The 19,956-nt window shown below is 41.3% G+C and overlaps 2 protein-coding genes across 8 annotated transcripts in view; one reads left to right on the top strand and one right to left on the bottom strand.

The window, feature by feature from the left end:
* UNC50 (unc-50 inner nuclear membrane RNA binding protein) overlaps window positions 1–11,005 on the top strand; it is a 28,514-nt gene extending 17,509 nt beyond the window's left edge. The window contains exon 6 of the mRNA XM_044378615.3: window positions 8,227–11,005. Coding sequence (XP_044234550.1) covers window positions 8,227–8,312 — 86 coding nt within the window. The 3' untranslated portion in view covers window positions 8,313–11,005. The remainder of the gene's footprint in view (window positions 1–8,226) is intronic.
* Window positions 309–19,956, bottom strand: part of MGAT4A (alpha-1,3-mannosyl-glycoprotein 4-beta-N-acetylglucosaminyltransferase A) — a 119,271-nt gene continuing 99,623 nt past the window's right edge. For 4 of the 7 annotated variants that reach the window (XM_026487519.4, XM_048222682.2, XM_044378593.3 and 1 more), the window contains exons 11-15: window positions 18,941–19,048; window positions 18,620–18,813; window positions 14,879–14,957; window positions 14,130–14,196; window positions 6,094–6,423 (exon numbers count right to left, since the gene is read on the bottom strand). In XM_026487519.4, coding sequence (XP_026343304.3) covers window positions 6,236–6,423; window positions 14,130–14,196; window positions 14,879–14,957; window positions 18,620–18,813; window positions 18,941–19,048 — 636 coding nt within the window. In that variant the 3' untranslated portion in view covers window positions 6,094–6,235. Of the gene's footprint in view, window positions 6,424–14,129; window positions 14,197–14,878; window positions 14,958–18,619; window positions 18,814–18,940; window positions 19,049–19,956 lie in introns of all 7 variants that reach the window. The other 3 variants (XM_048222683.2, XM_048222684.2, XM_026487499.4) reach the window with 1 other exon arrangement.

Here is a 19,956-nt window from a genome sequence, read left to right as displayed (position 1 = left end):
GACCTGTAATGTAACTCAAAGACGAATCACTGTACTGTAGGCCATAAAATCATTTACAACATTTTCTGTACAAAAGAAACCCCAATCTATTCAATCGAAGAGGTACATGGCGGCTGCTCCATGTACGTAATAAACAAGTGAACACTTGCATAGCATTGATAAATATCTTAACATGAAGCTCTTTTTCTTTCTTTGAAGACCTCTCCCAAACTCACATAACTAAGACTAGTTTTAAGTTAACTTAATAACAAAACTTGCTACACATTAAATTTTACCTATTTTTATTAGAAGGAATCTTGAATTCAGCATGGCTTCTTAAACGTCTTTATTCCAAACACGTGAACGGTTGTGGCACAGAGAAACAGTAATGAAAGGCACAGTCAACAGGACCAGTTATTAGGTTTTCAATTATAGCAGCAAATTGGAAAATAAATAATCTTCCTTTAAAAATCTTAACAGGTACCTAAAATATTACTACAGCTATTACCCATTCACCCAATGAAAACATTTTAAGGAAAATATGTACAATACATGTAAGGAGAAAAAAACTGGTACAGCCTGGAAAACCAATTCCTCAGGCACCTTCTCTAAAGGGTGCTTCCAGAAACATCCACGACCTTTCCAAACTGTTCTTAATGAGAAACACATTAGTTTTTCATTCCATAAATGAAACATAATTGTTACGTTCAGTAAGCTGATTTCTAAATCTTTCTTTCTAACATCACCGTCTTGACTGAAATGAAAAGTATCAAATCTTCTGGCAGTGCATCTTACAGTACTGTCGGTATCAGCCACTTGTAAGGCTCAAAGAATAGGCCTTCAGAAGGTATTTTCACCCAATTTCAGCAAACACTGAGCATTTCAAATACTGGAAGGCTAATCATACTAAAGTAGCTTTGACTCCAGAGGGATTTGCTAATTACTAATACCAAAACACAACTAGGAGCAAGTGGTACATAACGTAGCCTCCCTAATGTCCAAGAGCATCATTAAATGTTCCCACAACAAACAAACCTTATTTGGAGAACAATTTTAGCACCACTATTAACATTTTTACTGCAGTGTGAACAACACTGGGAATGATACTTTGCACAAAGTGCTTTCCATTCAGTACCCAGCTTACTTTCTTGAACAATGCCTTCTAAATTCTTAAGACACACACACACACTCGCACTCACTCACTCACTCACACTGGAGTGCCAGCTCTTGCCTGTTCGTTTCCTTGAACATGATCTAGTTAGTGCCCAAAACGTGGAGTGTTTCAGGTAAGAAGAGTTTATGTATAGGTATTGATAATAGGGATATATATAACAAATCCTTTTTTCTTAATACTGTGGTTGTAGTCTTTTCAGCATTGTATGTTCACATGCATTGAAGAAATTAAGCATACTAGTTACGGCATATATCAAGATTAATAAAAATTGTACAGCTATCAAATTTCACATACTATAAATAATGCTACACTGCTTGGAAAAGTTTCCTTTTCTATAAAAGAGCTGGGACATCTCTAGAACACAAAGATGATTAGGACTCCAATTTCTGACTTTCTGACCGTCTTAGCCTCTCATTTTCTTCCCTTTAGCTCTGCTGTTCTTCTATCAAGGGTATGGCAATATAGTAAATTAGTACAAAAATTAATGTACGAACCAAAATAAAAAGCCTCATTAGCAATTAATGGCTTGGAAGCAGAGAGGTATTTTGGAAAATACCTGCAAAGTACAAAAATTTGGCACATACAGGATTTGATCTGTACTTAAGTTTTGGGTTAAAAAAAGTATGTTCTTCAATGCAGAGTGGTTTATCTGATCTCTATGTAAAGGCAGAAATTTTTTTCTCTCCTAATATCCTACTTAAAATACCACCGTTCATCATTCTTAAATAACATACTGAACAGGCTAAGAGCAAAATAAATCAGCACAAAGTAATAATTTTCCTCTCCCGGGAAAAAGATTCCATATACACTGGGTCCTCGACCTGGAATGAGAACAATCCTGTTCTAGCCGGTTTGTTTTTTTGTTTTTTGGGGTTTCTTGTTTGTTTTTACAAAACATTGCTAAGATACTCCCAAGTTTTTGGCAACAAACTTCCAATCAAGACTATTTGAGATTCTCTGGCAGACAAACCCCAGAGGCGGCCCAGGTATAAAGTTTGCTAGCGTTAAGACTTGACTCACGTGGTTATCAAAATCTCCAAGTTAACTATAGGCAATTAAGCGTGAAGACTTTCTCCTCCTCACCTCTTGTAAATACTATATTCATTTTCTATTGCTGCGTAACAAATCACCACGAATTTGGAGGCTTCAAACAATACCTATTTATTATCTCACAGTTCTGCAGGCCAGAAGTCAGGACGGGCTTGACTCGAGTTCTCTGCATCGGGTCTCACAAGGCTGGAGTCCTGGTGCTGGCGGGGCTGGGCTCTCCCTGCTGGAGAAGACTCTAGCTGCAAGCTCGCTCAGTTCATTGACTAAACGAGTCCCAGTGGCTGTCGGGCTGTAGTTGGGGTTTCCGTGGCTGTCGGTGGAGGCCTCGCTCAGCTCCTTACGGGCAACTACATTTCTTCTGTGGCCCGTCCATCTTCAATCAGCAGTGGTGCCTTGAGTCCTCCTGCTTCGAATCTGACTTAGGCTACCAGCCTGAGAAAACTGCTTCTAAAGGGCTCACATGGTTAGATTAGCTGGACATGATTATGGGGGATATTCAGGGCTTCCGCCCACACGCAAGGGGCAGGATATCATCTGCGGCCCCTGAGGGTCATCTCCAGAACTCTGGCTGCCACATATACACACCGCTCTTAATGACAGCAGTCGCGCAGACAGGCTGTTTCCACGCTAACCAAACTTGCCTTCGAGGACAGCACTGCTGGGGCCTTTTTGTGACAGTAACAGATCAAAAAGAAGCCTTCAGAACGTTGCTGAAGGTTTTGAAATAAGGACACCTTCTGATCATTTAACTGGTGCAACCACTGATCTGAAAAGCTGTACCTTTTTCAAAGACCTCTCCGTGGCTGAACTAGTACACACATACGTGTCTACAGCCTCCCTGCTGAATCAACCACGCGCATTCACTTTTTCCAAAGCTGCTCAATCTCACTGTCTGAAACCACTGTTCTTGCTTGACCACACGGTAGGGCCGCGCGCGTGCTGTAAAGAGCACGGGAGACAGAGAACTCAGAAATCCAAGGTCTTAGAATCCCAGAAAACAGTCCTCAACCTTCTCACCTATAATACTCGTCATCTGCACTGTGCCGTATTCTGCACGTCTGCTTTTATCCTCATAGTCAGAATTCATTACTCTGGTTTCGCAAGTGTTCCCGTTAGCACTCTTGACGCAGTGCTGTCCCGACAGAACTTTCTGCAATGACGGAAGGTTCTCTATCTGCTGTCCAGTCGGGGGCCACGAGCCACGTGTGGCTGATGAGCACTTGAACTGTAGCTAGTGGGACTGAGGAGCTGAAGGTTTTACTAAATTTACACAGCCCCCAAGCGTCTGCTGGCTACTGTATGGGCCAGCGCAGCTCGAGAGTCTGACCGTTCATGTGACATACATACCAGATGCAAACCAGATTCCATTTCTCTAGTAATAATCAAATACTGGACCTCAGCGGACACTGTCCCCACTCACTACTCTGATAAAAGTGGTTCAGTGTCCTCTCGAGGCCAAGTATATCCTTCCCTCAGTCCCAGGTACTCTTCACCTCCTCTAACGTCCGGTCCCACACTTGACTCGCCAACTACTCTCAAGGGCTACCACTGCAGTGACGCGAGGAAGGCATGGCTGTTTCTAACGGTCTGAGGAGGAAGTGGGGGCAGGCAGAGACCGATGACGAGATGATCGGAGCACCTGCTGCACCAGAGGACAGACAGGAAGGATGAGTTACAGGCCAGCCCCCAGGAGCTGGAAGCCTGGTAGGTGGGAGAATGTGTGCACACCCATACACACTCGCCAGGAACAACCAAAAGCTCGAGAGCTGAGCGTGTATGTAAGTCTGGCACGGAACATAGGTAAAGGGAGTTAAAAAGAAAGAGGAGTGTGGGCTGGAACAGCTGGTCCCCTCGTCCAGACCCGGACTGGGGACCTGCCACGTGCCAGGCACTATTCCTGGCAGGACCAGGCACTGGTAACAATTCATGGGGAGGAGTGCACGAGAGAGTCTGTGAAAGGTGGAGGAGATGTGGCTCAAAGTATCCTCGGGAACGGGAAGGGTGAGCTAAGCCTGGGAGGGGAGACGAGCAGGAGAACAGGAAGAAGCCGGCCAGTACGGCTCCCCCGTCTCGAGACCGAGCAGCCGTAACTAAGGGCGAGGAGCTGCAGTAACTCACTTCCCTGATCTTCAGGGCGGGGTTCTTCTCCCCAGAATCAGAGTGGGCTACGATGGAAGCGGGGAAATGAGAGGACTTCTCAACCCACCCCAGAGCTTCCCCTCCTGACACTTGGTTGTCCCAGCAGTCAGTCAGGATGTTCAGCAGCTGCCGAAGTTTCATAATGAAACGTTATTCTTTTCAAATGAAATTGGCCTGTGGGCATCAGGCCAGGGAAACGTGAGGACAAAATAAGAAGTCAATTAAAGAGAGTGAAAAGTAAATCTAAAAAACCCAGTAGAAATGTTTAACTAGACTTGAACATAAAAATTATTCGTGGCAATGTGTGACTTTTTAATCAAGGAAAGTAACTGACAATGATTCTAGTAGGAGGAATGGCAAGAACCATACCCTCTCCGTGTTGCCCAACATTTTTCGCTCAGTCACACTGTACAGAAAACAAGCCTGTCTGGAAGCTCTGTTCAGCCTCCTGGGTAACCACGGGCAGTTCCTCCACACGAGAGGTGACTAGCCGGCACCTCTGGCCCCCTGAGGCCTCTGCCACCAGCAGCCCCCCTGACACACTGGTTGGGAGCTGACACTGATCATTCGGAACTTCTTACAAGTCAAATACTTTTGTAAAGATCACTGATTGCTAAGGCTGACAGTATTTTTGTTTACAGTAGTAATACCATTTAGAATCGCATGATTAAGAGCAATACTCCTCAGATACGAATTTACCTGTAAGTTCATAATGCCAAACAGAATAAATCATTTTGCAAAAACATACAGCTGCTACAATACCTCTCCCTAAAAACCAGTGTTACAATTTTTTCTTTAAAATTAAATGATTTTGACTCATACAATAACATTACCTAGAAAACACTTCGTCAGAACTCATTAAATGGGTGCAGATATAAAAGGATGAACAAGAGATAATGCATCTAACTCATGGATTAAAGACACAAATTTAAAAAGAAAAAGTTTGTCATCTTACATATCAGAGGGAATGTAATGAGTTGAGTCCGTGGTAATTTGGGTTGAATGCATGACCCCTGCACATTAAAATTTATCAGACTGATTTTTTACACCATAAACAGTATAGTAAAATAACCCTCAAGAAGGACATTGGTCTTTAAAATCTTGGCTTTAAGGAATGACAAATGCCTTTGAAAATATTTTGTTCAGAATCACTGCAATTATAAAAGTACTTCAGTTAGGAAATCAATCTAGAATCATTCTTAAATGGCAGTGCATTTGAAAAATGGCATTAATTTGTAATGTTTGCATTTCCAAAGAAAAATATAGAAAGAACTTAAAAAAGCAAGGTAACTTTTCAAAAAAAGTATTGATTCAAAAATTTACTGCACAAAAATATGTACTTCTTAAATGTTTCTAATAAATTAACTCCATAACATTTTTATGTATATTTATATATTTATATATATATAATCCCTGATAATCTATAAAAGAGGGTCTATAATAGTAAAATAAATGAACTTCAAAAGTACCCCCTTCATAAAATGTATGTAATATTAATTTTTCTCAAATTTAAGGAATGTAACAATATGTACAACTCGTATGTATTAGTATAATACCAAAATAGTACAAGTCATATTAACAGGCTGTCGTAACTGTAAAATGTTTGAGTCAAGTTAAAATTGGAGGACAGCTTAGGTTCGAACGAATGCAATTATCCATGGGAGGTTCACTTTCCAAGAGGAAATGACAACCATCTTATCTACAGTAGATTTCACAAGAGGTAGTGTTCAAGTTAAAAAAAAAAAAAAAGGTACATGCTTAACTATCTTTAATTAACAAATTCACAGGAAAAAAATGTACTGGTTTCTTAGCAGATGATCAGTTGGTGACTTTTTTAATATGAATCTGAAATACAAAATAACGAGAAGTACAATAAAGGCCTTACGCAAGAAGTCAAAATATGGTAAAAAAACAAAAACAAAAACGACGTACCATCCGAGCTGTCACTGAGAGCACACATTGTCTTACCTCATTAAGAATGGCCCAAACAGCAGAATTCTGAATCACTGAAAGTCGAAAGGCTGAAATGGGATTTAGACTGGGATCCACCATTCCTTCGGCAACACCATTCTCAAATTTTCCTTCAAAATAAAAATCAACACGTGTTGGGTAGGCTGAAACCGGCACACATAACATATCGCAGACTTAAAACGGGGAAGAAAAACACCAGGACATTTCCGGTGGATGTCATCACACAGGGCCTGGGTGAATTTTTCCCCTTCTTTCTACCTTTATTCAATTTTCAAATTTTTCATTAAGTGTATGCTTTGGATTAGAAGCAACCCATTAAAAGCGGCAGAGTTGACCTTTTTCTTACTGCAAATTAAATATTATACACACACACACATACATATTTGTTCTTCCATCAAAAATACTTTAACATGCAGGTTTTTAACAAAATGTGGCTTAACCAAATCTTACCAAAGTATATACTCTGTACCATTGCTCCGTCTGACCCTTCCAACATACATACAATGGTTGGCCTCGAGCAGGGGCGCCATCTGTATGTATCCTTTCCCATGTCACATCTAGAAGGAATTAAGAAGTGATACCTCGTCCAGGAGGCTCTAACAGAAAACTGCCATTATAAATGACAAGCTGAAACGGCTCTCCTTAGGGATAGGACCAAGAAGTTCTATAAAAAGGTAGCATGCTCTGTATCCAATTTTTCTCGCTGTGAGGAATATTCTTAAAACCACAACGAAATGCTATTGAAAAAGTGACAGAAAAATGGTTTGTTCTCGGGCACGTTTCTCTAAGCCAGGAGCTTGCAACCCTTTTCTTATTATAAAGGGCAGATGGTAAATATCTTGGGCTTTGTGGGCCGAGAGGAAAAGTGAAGATACCAGGTTGGTACTTCTACCAAGAGAGAAAAAAATTTCCACAAAATTTTCGCTGATGAAATTCAAATTATAATAACCACCACGGAGTACTTCTGGGTTTTTTTGCTGACGCGGGTGTACCAAGGAGAACATAATTCCTTTTCCGGGGGGGGGGGGGACGGTTAACATTTCAGTTAACTGGGATTCGAGGGTCCTCCTCATTAAAATCGATTGTAGGTGTCCATCTGTTCATGTGGATCCATGGGATTTTATGTATTTTATCTTGACTATTTCCTTTCACGCAGCCTAGATACTGCGAAATACATCCATTCACAAGCACATGACTTCAATGGGACATATTCATCACCTGGAAGGTATTTATGGAATTCCGTTAGGTTCTTCTCCTTGGTATTTGCCTCGTACGTGTCACCTCACTGCAGAGGAGAGGTGGGAGCTCCTTGATTGGTCTGATATTTCTTGGAGTTGAAATCATAACTGTCATCAGTGACTTGGCTGAAATACAAGGTTTGCATGAAAGTGCTATTTTGTCTCGTCAGTTTTAGGTTGAATTAAACATTATCAAGTCTGCAGCAAAAACTAACTTTCAAAGAGGTTAACAGTGGTTAGGGGCAGTTCTCACTGGGAAAAACTTTCAATCTTGTTCCTGGGCTTAAAAAAGAAAAAAAAAAGGTGGTGTTTTGTTTTGTTTTTTCACAAAATTGATCACTGCTCAGCCCACAGCTGCTGTGCAGCCCGGCAAGCCACCCTATTCAGTTCCTATTTCTGGCAAAAATTCACGGAACTGATCGCGGCAGAGTCCATGAGAGTGAATCACGTTCACTGCTGTCGCTGCTGGTTCGATAAAATAATGATACCTGACAGATTCAAGTATTTCCTGTAAAGTACCTGATGAATAAGAAAATAAATAACCGTTGGCTTAGCTTCCATTTTCACAAGCTTTGTAAATTTCATCCAGCTAAGCCGCCTTCTTCGTGCGTGTCTTCACCACCATTCACTGCAACGCGTTTCACTTCACGTTGTACTCGGCTTGTGTCTCCTCAGCTGGTTGGAAGATCTTCTTGCCCGTACTTGGCTCGATGCAGACTTTTCAGAGGCCAATGCATCAGTCACTTCAAGCTTGGCATTGACTCCCAATAACAACGAGGCAGGACCTGCAGCCTCTATCAACTCATCAAGAGACGAAATCATCTGCTTTGTTTTTTTGTGGAAATGACAGAATTGAGCCTATTTTTATTCCAGTGTTACCTTAGTGCAAGAAGATTTTCTAGGCTTTCATTGTACTGCAGGTCGAGATCCAGTTTCCCACATACGATTATATTTGTTACAATGACTTTTTGTGCACTGAGATATCCCCAGATATTCTGCACTCGCAGGACTCCTTACAGTGATCTTGCACATAGCCTCAGCCAAAAAGCTTCAGATTACATTAGTGCATCTAAACCCTCACACACAAATGCACGGAGACCAGGAAAAAAACAAAAACAAAAACAACGAAAAACAAAAAAAGGAGTGTCAAGCACTTGGGAATCAACTAAGAACATTTAGTGATGATCAGAATTCTGAGGAAAATTATACTGTTGGGGTTTTAGAAAGAATAAACAACTGGCATAATGAAATATTTGCAGTATTTTTGTCACCTTCTGTGAAGGGAGTTGTTTTCCCAACAAGATGTGCATGTCTGTTACATAAGTATTAAATATAATTCTTATAATTACAATGGGGAGGAAACCGTCAAACACTCTATGGTTTAAATTATTTTCTCTTTCCGACCTCCCCTTTTTTTTTTTTACATAGCCATTTAATTTTTATATCCTTTTTATTGGTACTCTAGATATTACAACGTACTTCTTTAAGTTCTGTCTGACTTTAAAAAATTACATTTTGCCAATTATTAATAATCTTCAATGATTACATGTAGTTGTCACCTGCCTTTTGTTCTCATTTCCATGTAGTTTAAATATGCTATAAATACCATATCACATTATTAGCACTGACGCAGCCAATAGTCTTTGCTTTGTTTTTTGACTGATATCGTTCCCAATGTCCTCAATTCTTGAAGCCGCTGGTTATTGCCAAAAGCCTGATGGTCTTAAACAAGTTTATTTTATCTGCACGTGCATCTTTGGCTGCTCCAATTAAACATGCTTTAACTCACTACTGGTAACTGGTTTTATTGATTTGGCTAAACTCACTTTGGTTACAGCCTTATTTGAATTTTTTTATTTTTGTGAAGAAATTCTGCTGCGGTGAAATACTCTATTTTAAATTTTCTAGTCTTCTGACCTCTGCTTTCCTGTGAGTTGGGAACGCCGTGGGCGCTCGGGACGGTAATGTATTCCCCAGCACAGCTGCTGCCTCACGGCGTAATAACCACGACGATCTGCCATCTGACTTTGTAAAAAATTCCACGTTTCCACAGCATTAAAAAGCACTGACATTCAAAGTCCACTTCTGCGGTTCTGGCATCATGGGCAAGCACTGTCATTTGTTGAAAAACGTCCCAGGACGGTGGCGTGCGGGTGTGTGTGGCACTCGCTATTTGCAGCATGCCGAGTGCCGGGTCAAAGCCATCGGAGAGCCACGCTGGTCTCTACCGCGAGTCCTGGCTCGTCTCTGCTGTCGGAGCGTCAGAACGCACAGCCGATACGGGAATAAGGGAGCTAAGGGAGCATGGCTGTGTTCCAATAAAACTTTATGTACGGACACCAAAATTTAACTTTGTTATAATTTTTACATGTCACAATATAGAATTCTTTTCATTTTTTTCAAACCATTTAAAAAAAAGTGAAAAAAAATTAAACATTCTAAGCAAAAACAGGAAGTACGGGGGAAAACCAACAGGAAGTGGGCCACATCTGGACCAAGGGCTATCATGTGCGGATTATGCCGTCTATTCTAGAGTTTTACAACATAATGCTTTTAGTAAGATATGTTCAACTTGAAAACCATACCAGAGAAAACTTGTAATGTTTTTTTTTTTAAGGATTTATTTATTTGAGAGAGAGGGAGAGACTGCACACGTGTGAGCCGGGGCAGGAGCAGAGGGAGAGGGACGAGCAGACTCCACGCCAAGTGTGGAACCCCGGGCCAGGCTCAATCCCAGAACACTGAGATCACGACCTGAACCAAAATCAAGAGTCCTACGTTTAACCAACTGAGCCACCCAGGCGCCCCAAGAAGACTTGTCATATTAAACATACCAACTTCCAAAGTAGTGTTTTTATTCAAAAGCTATTTATAATCTTATTTCATAAAAGTATGGCCATGTTGGGGCTGGACTGGGGTAAGAAGTATATGCTACAAAAAAAGTATTACCGAAGTATTGAGTTAGGCAAGGGATTGAGGGCTGAAAAATACTGTGAAACTTTAACACTTTAATGAGATATTATACTGTCATCTGATGAGCTCATTTAATTAGAAAGATAATTACCTAAAGATATAACTGGCCTCTTTAAAACAATTTCACCCAGGGCACCTCTGGGTGGTGCAGTCAGTTAAGCGACCAACTCCTGGTTTTGGCTCAGGTTGTGATCTCAGGGTCATGAGATTGAGCCCTGTGTTGGGCTCTGGGCTCCAGGGGAATCTGCTTAAGACTCTTTCCCTCCCCCTCTTCCTTCCCCCTGCATGCACGCACACGCTATCTAAAATCAATCAATCTTTAAAAAAATTTTTTTTCACCCAGGATTTTATCCTGCGGATACACACTCGTCTGAAAAGAGTATATATTGCAGCAAAAACTTCAAACAACCATCCATCACTAGGTGACTGGCTATAATTTATGCTATGCTAATACATGGGAATACTAGGCAGCCAATTAAAAGTTGAAGAAAGAATACAAAGAATAAGGTAAAACTGAAGATAATGCAGCTAAAGACGCGCTGCATCCCCAACGCAGAGCAACTCTCATACGTGTGCAGAATTGTTCAAAGCAGCATCGTCAGTAACAAAGAAAAAAAAAAAAAAAGAAATGGAAACAAACTTTATAACCAAACAGGAGAACAGACAGTGATACATTCGCCCATGGAAATTTACACGTAGTGAAAGTGAATGAGCCCTAGATGCACACGTCCCCATGCTGACTCTCATGCTGGAGAAAGGAAACGAACTGTACGCCACAGAAGGCCATCGTGTCTCCCAAATTTAAGAACACACAAAATAACCCTGTGCATCGTTCAGGAGTACATCATACGTATGTAGTGAAAGCGTTCATGCAAACGGGAACCACAAACCTTAGGACAGCAGTTCCCTTGCGCGGAACAGGAAAAGAAGGTATTCGGGAAGAACAACTGAATTGGCAAATGTTAAGCCAGCGCACAGGTACTCATTGCATTACTCTTTGTATCTTCTGTGCATCTGGACTGTGCATCGTCCTTGTGTCTCCATGTGTACTTTGGTCACAGAAAAGATGCAGAACAGAGGCTGTAGAGCACGTTTTCACTTGTGTGTGACTGTGTGTCTTTAAAGAATATACTCGTATTTTGAAGTCTGAACAGAATACTTCTGGAAGGACACAAGTTGTTAAAGGAATTGCCTCTGGGAAGCACTGGATGGGGGGGGGGGAGAAAAGCCAAGGAAACTTAAGCCGATGTTTTCAAATGTGCATTTGGGACCATGTGCCTGTCCTAGCTTTCCAAACAAGAAATTTAATTTTTGTCCCTGACCCAACGGCCTGGTAGGTCAGCACTGAAAGACAGGAAAGAAAGGGGAATGGAAGGAGGAAATTACTGAAGAGTGACTGGAATTCCCAAATCCTGGCACTGGCCGAGACTTCCACGCCCCGTGCGGCGCCCCTCCGGCCGCGCCCTGGCCACGCACCATCCCGTCCTTGCAGTGTTTCTCCGACAAGGTCTTCGCCTCACCACTGGAACGTACTGGTAAGTGTAGACAGCAGCACTTCGGTCTCACTGAGCTCGGGCAGTGTGGGGAATGCAGTGGGTCAGGTCTCAAATGCCGCACTCTCAATGTTCCTACCGATTCAGATTTTCATGAGGAATGTCTCTCCATTTGCTGTATTTTTTTGAAAGCAATTTTCACCAGTTATGGCTGTTTCAGTACGAGGAAGGCCTGCGACGCTATTCACTGAAGCATACTTAAGGGCGCGGAATTTTTTACATTCGATTGAAAAAATCAGTTGCTTTTTGTTTCTGCTGCACCTTCTCGTTACACAAGGTCCTAGGCTGGCTGATCTGCAAGTTCTCTTTGGTTCTAAACACGTATGAGAGGATGTTTTAGACGGTCGTCATCTTCAAATTGCCGCCCATACTTAATACAGACGGTCAGCGTCCTAGGCTTTCCTCATGCAGAACACGACAGTCTCAGAAACTGAGTAACGGACCAGTGATAGGGTTCATAAATGTCTTGGATGGGCAGCCAATTTTTTGCACATTTCTAGAAGTGAGCTAAGATATAACCCAAATATGAAATAATGAAACTCCTCTAGCCACCACAACTACACAAAAATTAGGGTTATCACGCAAGCCTTGTAGCAGAAACAATGCCACCAAATGTGAAAACTGCTCCAGAGACAGTTTTCAGAGCGTATCTGTTCTGTATACCTCCAGTGTAAACTCACCAATATTCTCTTCCGCCTACCACTAAGAACACCATTGATTTGTTCTAAGTAAAAGAAAATATATCATCATTCACTGAGGTGACACCTCTCCAATAACAGGCCGTATGTTAACTGCAGGAGACAGCCAAGGGCCATCGCCCCCTCCCTTCCCCCCATGAGCTCGCAGGACCGCGCTGTGACACTGGATTGAACTGTGACACGGGACCGCACTGTGACACGGCAAGGCTACCCAGTAAAGGTGCCGTAGGAAGAGCAGAGAAGAGGGTTTAACAGAAAGCAAGAAATCATTCATTAGGAGGAGTATCAGGTAGAGCAAATGGCCAGAGACACGGGTGCACATGAAAGCAAGGAGCGTAAGAGTCTCAGGACGAGGGAAACTGAGAATCAAAGGAAACACGATGTGAACGTGGATGGACGCTAAGGAATGTGATAATGGAAAGTCGTTAAGGTCTCTCCCCAGGGTAACGTCATGGTAACACGGACGTTTTAGAAGGTAACTGCAGGGGCTCGGGCAGAGCCAACGGAAGGACGCAGGGAGACGCAGTCCTTCTCCGCTCAGACACGGAGGCAGAGGCCGAGAGCACCATCCCAGGCCAGGGGACTACGCATTCCCAGACAGACGGAGTTTACGCTAATGGACAGTAAAAGCGGGATGGGTGTTCAGGGTGTCTCCCAAGGTGGGGCTTAGGCAACCAGGTGAACAGTGACGGCAACAACCATGGTGACCAAAAGACATGACCCTGTTACAGATGCTCAGAGCAGATGGCCGTGTGGCCATGTCAGAAAGTATCTCAAGGGGCACCCGGGCGTCTGCCCCCGGCTCAGGTCATGATCTCAGGGTCATGGGATCGAGCCCCGCATCAGGCTCCCTGCTCCACAGGCAGCCTGCTTCTCCCTCTCCCCCCTCCCCCTGCTTGTGCACACTCTTTCTCTCTCTCAAATAAATAAAATCTTTAAAAAAAAATTAAGAAAGAAAGAAAAAGAAGGCATCTCAATACAGACCTAAAGCTCAGGAGGGAGGCAGGGGCTAAGGCACAGGTTCCAGCACCGGGATGATGCTGGGACCCTGCAAGTAGCGAAGGTCACCCAGTAAGAGCGCAGAAGGCGGCGGAAGGCCAATTATCTATCAGTGACGATCAACCATGAAACAGCAGGGGGGAGAGAAAGAGGAACCGGCAAATGAACCTTTGATCTGAAATCCTGGTTGGGTCAAGACTGTAAAAGTATGTCCTGAAACCCGAGAACGCGCACGACTTGGGAGGACACTGGTAACTGTAACCCTAAAGTGCTTAACATCCTACAAGAACTTAAAATTACTCCGGGAGTAAGTCCAGAAAAGTCAAGGACATTTTATTAAAGTAGGAGGTATTACCTATTCTGAAATAACCATCTTCTAATCGTTTTTCTTTGGTTTCTTTGCTTATTTCCAAACCTTCACTCTAAAATAGAACAAAAACATTAACTTTACAAATTATTACTCCTATTTAAAACAAATCCAGTGTATCTTAATAAACATAAAAGTGGCGTTTGTGGCACAGCCATCTCTAAAAAAGAGAAAATGTTATCTCAGTCTTGAACCTCAAAGAGTTAATCAATACAAATAGTCTTTTGTCTTTTAACTATCTGAATCTATATATATATTTGTCAGAAAATTTAAAATTTTAATTAATTTTAAATTTAAGCCAATTTAATAGGGCACTATTTTTTTTTATTAAAAATCAAAAACTGTGTTAACTTGGAAGAAATCTAAGCACTCCTTGAAGACCAGTAAATGAATTTTGTATATTAAACAACAGGTATTAAAACCACGTGGTATTTTGGGACTCAAAAATATAAACAGCAGTTAAACATTAAAGTAAAATGATGATTCATTTATTTTCCTAGTATGAACTTCCAAGTTCTTTTCCAACAGGAAACAAAAGGGAGGCTCTTTCTATGAATAAGACAGATGGGAGAATATACTAAGTGTTCCATATTTAAAAAAAAAAAAAAAAGAATCTTGCTCGCCACTAAGGTCCTGCAATCATGAGAGTTTTCTTTCACCTCATAAACAAGAATAACCTCAAACCAAGTTTCCTGGTCTTAGTTCTTAAGAAAAATTAGGGGAAAAAATAGGCATACCTTAAAAGGCAAAACTTCCACAGTTGTGTTTAGCAGAATATCTCCTGGATGTTCTTGGTTGCCGCTGTGGAACAAATAACTGAAAAGGCAAACATAAAAATAAAAGTATGAGTCAGACCAGACTTCACGAAGATTCGAGAAGATGGCCTTACCTCCGACTGAGCTTTCTAAGCAAGCCTCTGCCTGCAGAGCGCAGGGCACCAGAGCGCGTAGCAAGGGTGCATACGTCTTCGGGAACTTGGAGACTTAAGGACGCGACCCTTAGGGGATGTGTTAATTCCTTCCATCAGAAGGCGCTTGTTCGTTGCTTAACATAAATATTTAACAGATTTTTTTTTTTAAAGGACAGTTTTATGCTGCTATTTACACTTTTAAATATAGACACGTCTCAAGAGGGATAATTGAGGCTGCAGAATCTATATATTGTATCTTCTATCGGAGGACATTTTCACCAGCACAGCCATGAGCCATGGCAAGTTCAAAGACTAGCTTTATCCAAGACAAATAATTTTAGTGTTAGTAGCCTGAAAGTAAATTGACCTGAGAATTCTACCTGAGCCTGAATTTCCTCTAGACAGGGCAGATTCCCACCGGCCTCACCTGACCGTAGCAAGGAGTTTAGAGAACTGACAATGTAGCCGGAGTATGAAAAGTCCTCGCAAGGAGCAGTTACAGTATGCTTATGATGCAGTGTGGTCTTGGTGGGCAAAAATCACCTGTGACGAAGACCGGATTTTCAAACGTTCCACAGGGAAGGGCACCCTCTAAGGTAAGCTCCCTCTAAGCTACACCAAAAATTAATCCCAACATTTTCAGATGAGAGACATCTTTTTTTTTTTTTAAAAGACACCTTTGACTTGGAAATGCGGCTTCCTGTAACTATGGGCCGCTCATGATCTCGGCTATAGATGCAACAACTCAAGACAGGGGAAACCACTTTTAAGAGAAGAACGATGGACGGAATTTGCCATTTAGACAGACTGATGCAGAGGTGTTTACCGTGTGATTATTCATAGTGAAAAACTCAATATGATCTACAAAGTTTAAAATCAGAAGAAGTAAATGATGGTACAACCCGGCAATGGGGATACTGTGCAACTATTAAAATGTTTATGAATCACTCATGACAAATTATGATGGAAAATATAAGACATAAAATTACATACAGACCATAACGGCTTTCAAAGTAGAAAGTGCACAGAATTACAAAAAAAAAAAAAAAAAAGTGCCAATACAGTCACGATGGTGTCTCTAGGGCTGTGATTTTTCCCCCATTTTTCATATTTGTGTAATCAAAACATATCATGTTATATAGTCAGAAAATATTTTCCCTAACACTTAATTTCTGTATTGATAAATACAACTTCTGCTTTCCCCCTCTCAGCAAGTAAGTCACTGTGCAAGTCAAAAGTGATTCCTTTATTCTAGGCAAGGTGGGTCTCTCCGTGAGCTCTAAGAAAATTCAGAGGTACTATGATTTTAAAAGAATTGTGTTTTACTAGAAATGGGTCCTCAGTAGGGTCACGCAAATATTACTTTATAAAGTTTACTGTAAATATATTTGGTAAGAAATGTGATCGCCAATACATGAGTTCTTTAGCAGATTCTTTGCTGGCACTAGTTTAACTTGCTAAAAACAAACCGACAGACATGGTCTGAGACTATTCTGATTTATGGAGGTGAAAAATATTGTTTCTGATTCTAGGATGACTCTTTAAAATTGAGTGTAGCTGACACACACGTCACATTCGTGTCAGGTATACAACACAGTGATTCAGCATCTCTGTATGTTAGTCTGTGCTCACAAGCACAGCTCCCATCTGTCACCATACGGAGCCATCACACTATCACTGACTATATTCCCGCGCCTACCTCTCCCCTTCACCACTGTGCCCAACCCCCCCCCACCTCTGGCTACCAGTTTGTGTTCTGAATTCACAAGTCTGATTCTACTTTTTGTTTACTTGTGGGTTGTTTTAAGATTCTGGAGTGGAATTATACGGTATTTTTTCTTTCTCAGGCTGATTTATTTCACTTAGCTCAATACCCTCTAGGTCCATCCACGTTGTCACAAACGGCAAGATCTCATCCTTTATGTGGCCGTGTAGTATTCCCTTGTGGGTACATATACCACATCTTCCTTATCCATCTGTCTACTGATGGCACTTGGGTTGCTTCCCTATCTTGGCTATTGTAAATAATGCTGCAGTGAACAGAGAGGTGTAAGTATCTTTTTGAATTAGCGTTTTCCTTTTCTTTAGATAAATACCCATCAGTGGAGTTATTGGATCAGGTTGTATTTCCATTTTTAATTTTTTTGAGGACCCTCCATACTGTTTTCCACAGTGGTTGCACCAATTTACATTCCCACCAACAGTGCATGAGGGGTTCCCTTTCTCCACACCCTCGCCAACGCGTGTTATTTCTTGTCGTTCTGATTTTAGCCGTTCTACTTGAGGTAAGGTGGTATCTCACTGCAGCTCCCTGATGCTTACTGGTGCCGAACATCTTTTCATTCATCTGTTGGAAAAATGTCTATTCAGGTCCTCTGTCCCATTTTTTAATCAAATCGTTTGGGGTTTTTTTGGTGTTGTATAAGTTCTTTGTATATTTTGGATATTAACCTCATATCAAATATTTATGATGACTCTTTCTCATGTAGGCTCCACACGCAGCATGAAGCCCATAAAGGGGCCTGAACCCACGACCTTGAGGATCAAGACCTGAGCTGAGATCAAGAGTCAGATGTTCAACGAACTGAGCCAGGCCGGTGCCCCTAGACTCTTTTAAGTGTGGTAAATATTACCTCAGGGTGCTGAGTATCACACTAGCAAAAAAATGAACATTAAATAACAACAAAATATTATATACTCACAAATGCAAAATAGTACTCAAAAGTATTTTTGTTTTTCCAGTGATATTCCCATTGCCCAAAACATTTTTACACACTTAAATTCCTCTTTAGAATCAGTTTAGAGTAATAAAATAAAATTAATAACATAACTATGCATTATTTCTGGCAACTTTAAACAGAATGATTCCAAATGATCTTTGGTGGGTTCTAAAAACTGGAGAGCCCTCACACGAGAATACATGACACAACGCGCCACGGGCTACAGAATTATACTCCACTCGGGGATCACATTTAAGTGTACCACAGACAGAGTACAGTCTGGGGGATACACCCAAAACTGAGGGGAGGTAGAGGAATCATGACTGTTAAAAAACAGGGAGAAAAGAGTCCTAAATTTTGTAAAATGAACATAAATTCTGAAAAACACAGAAAGGTTATAAATTCTTCCACCGTGGGCTAAAAGCAAGCCAGCATTTGTAAAATCACTGACTGGGGATGGTCATAGTCTGTCAAATTGATAATTTCAGCCAATTTGCTAGGTAACTGACTCGTTCTCAGTCAAATCCCAGAAGATATTCTAGAATAAGGACATGACAACTAATTTTATATTGTGAGGGAGAGTTTTACATTAAAGTACTAAAAAACTATACTAAATATATGTTCAACAATACCAAAAGAATTTACCAAACATGCCAGGGGCTAATGTCATATCTGAAAACCACACACCCATTTTACTACCAAGTTGTAGGAAGTGTATTTTATAACCTAACATTTGGGACCCACTGTCTCCTCACATCTGTTATACACACACAAAATCCATCATAAATCACACTACGAATAAGAGGTGTAGCATCGTTAGGACCAAATAGATGTCAACAGTCACCAACCTTTCTACATTGACTGGCTTATCAAATTTGAACAAGATGTAGTCTCCCGCTACTGGGGTTATAGCCCAGAAGAAATCCTCCCCCATGTAAGTTTTCTCCAGTGTATGTCCTTGATAGACCTTCAAAGAAGTAGATATCTCCGCAGGTGGGTTTACGTGGATTTTGAGAAGTAATGGTTTCATGTAATCTTTATCCTAGGAGGAGAGACACGTAGGCTGTTAAACACAACATAGTGTATTTATACTTAAGAAGAGCAATCAATGGCTATACCCTAAATGACAAACTGTACGCGCATGAGAAAAATAAAATTAAATCACCAACCGTGAGTTTCTGAATTTTTCCTGATAGAGAAGAATGCAGCCCAACATGTTGGAAAAGGGAAGGTCTGAAGCGAATTCGTAGATTTGCTTTCTGTCTATCACAATGTTTCTAAATATTGAAAAAAAAAATCATGTTAGTGTCACATTACAAAGTGAAATCTTGTCCTCATCAGAAAATCCAGAAATCCTTCTATTAATTTTTTTTTTTTTTTTAGAGACAGAGTGGGGGTAGGGGGCAGAGGGAGAGGGAGAGGGAGAATCTTAAGCAGGCTCCACACCCAGCATGGAGCCCGATGTGGGGCTCGATCCCACAACCGTGAGATCATGACCTGAGCTGAACCCAAGAGTCGGACGCTCAACCGACTGGGTCACCCAGGTGCCCCTTCCAGAAGTCCTTTTAAAGAATATTGAAAAGAAAATCCAACTTCATCTCATAATTCCCAGCCATAATTTTTAGGGTCCTCTTTAAGACACTAAGAGATTCACTACCTACTTGATAAACTGATTCGATATGGAAATTTAAAATAAGCACAACCAAGAGAAGAGGTAAGGATTTAATTTCAACCATCTTCAGTGTATGTCAAAATGAACATTTGACTTTTAATATTAAAATGCACACGCTATAAACTCGAGGTTTGGTTCAAATATACAGAATATCTTTAATCGATAATATAATGAAGAATTTCCAAATAGTAAGAGGCACATTTTGTTTCACTGAAGTAATGTGAAAATGCAAGGCAACAGCTTGACCATTGCAAGTACATGGTAATTCAGGTTCCACAATTCAACTCAGCACAGTTACGGGACACTCGTGTTTCCACGCGAAGTGCCCCCGGGGCCAGACTTCAGATCGCAACCTGTCCTCACGCTTGGTCCTGGCGTGTGAACCCCATGATGCCAGCAGGGCTCTCCCTGCATGTTAACTCGGTACTTCAAGACAGCCCCAGCTATCCTGTCAGGCTTTTATCAACTCCTCTCGTTTTCAGTGACGTTTACAAGTTCTAGGCCTACTTGTAT

This window comes from Ursus arctos, unplaced genomic scaffold, assembly GCF_023065955.2.
Source record: "Ursus arctos isolate Adak ecotype North America unplaced genomic scaffold, UrsArc2.0 scaffold_8, whole genome shotgun sequence".
NCBI lineage: Eukaryota > Metazoa > Chordata > Mammalia > Carnivora > Ursidae > Ursus > Ursus arctos.
This window is presented reverse-complemented; position numbering and strand designations above follow the sequence as displayed.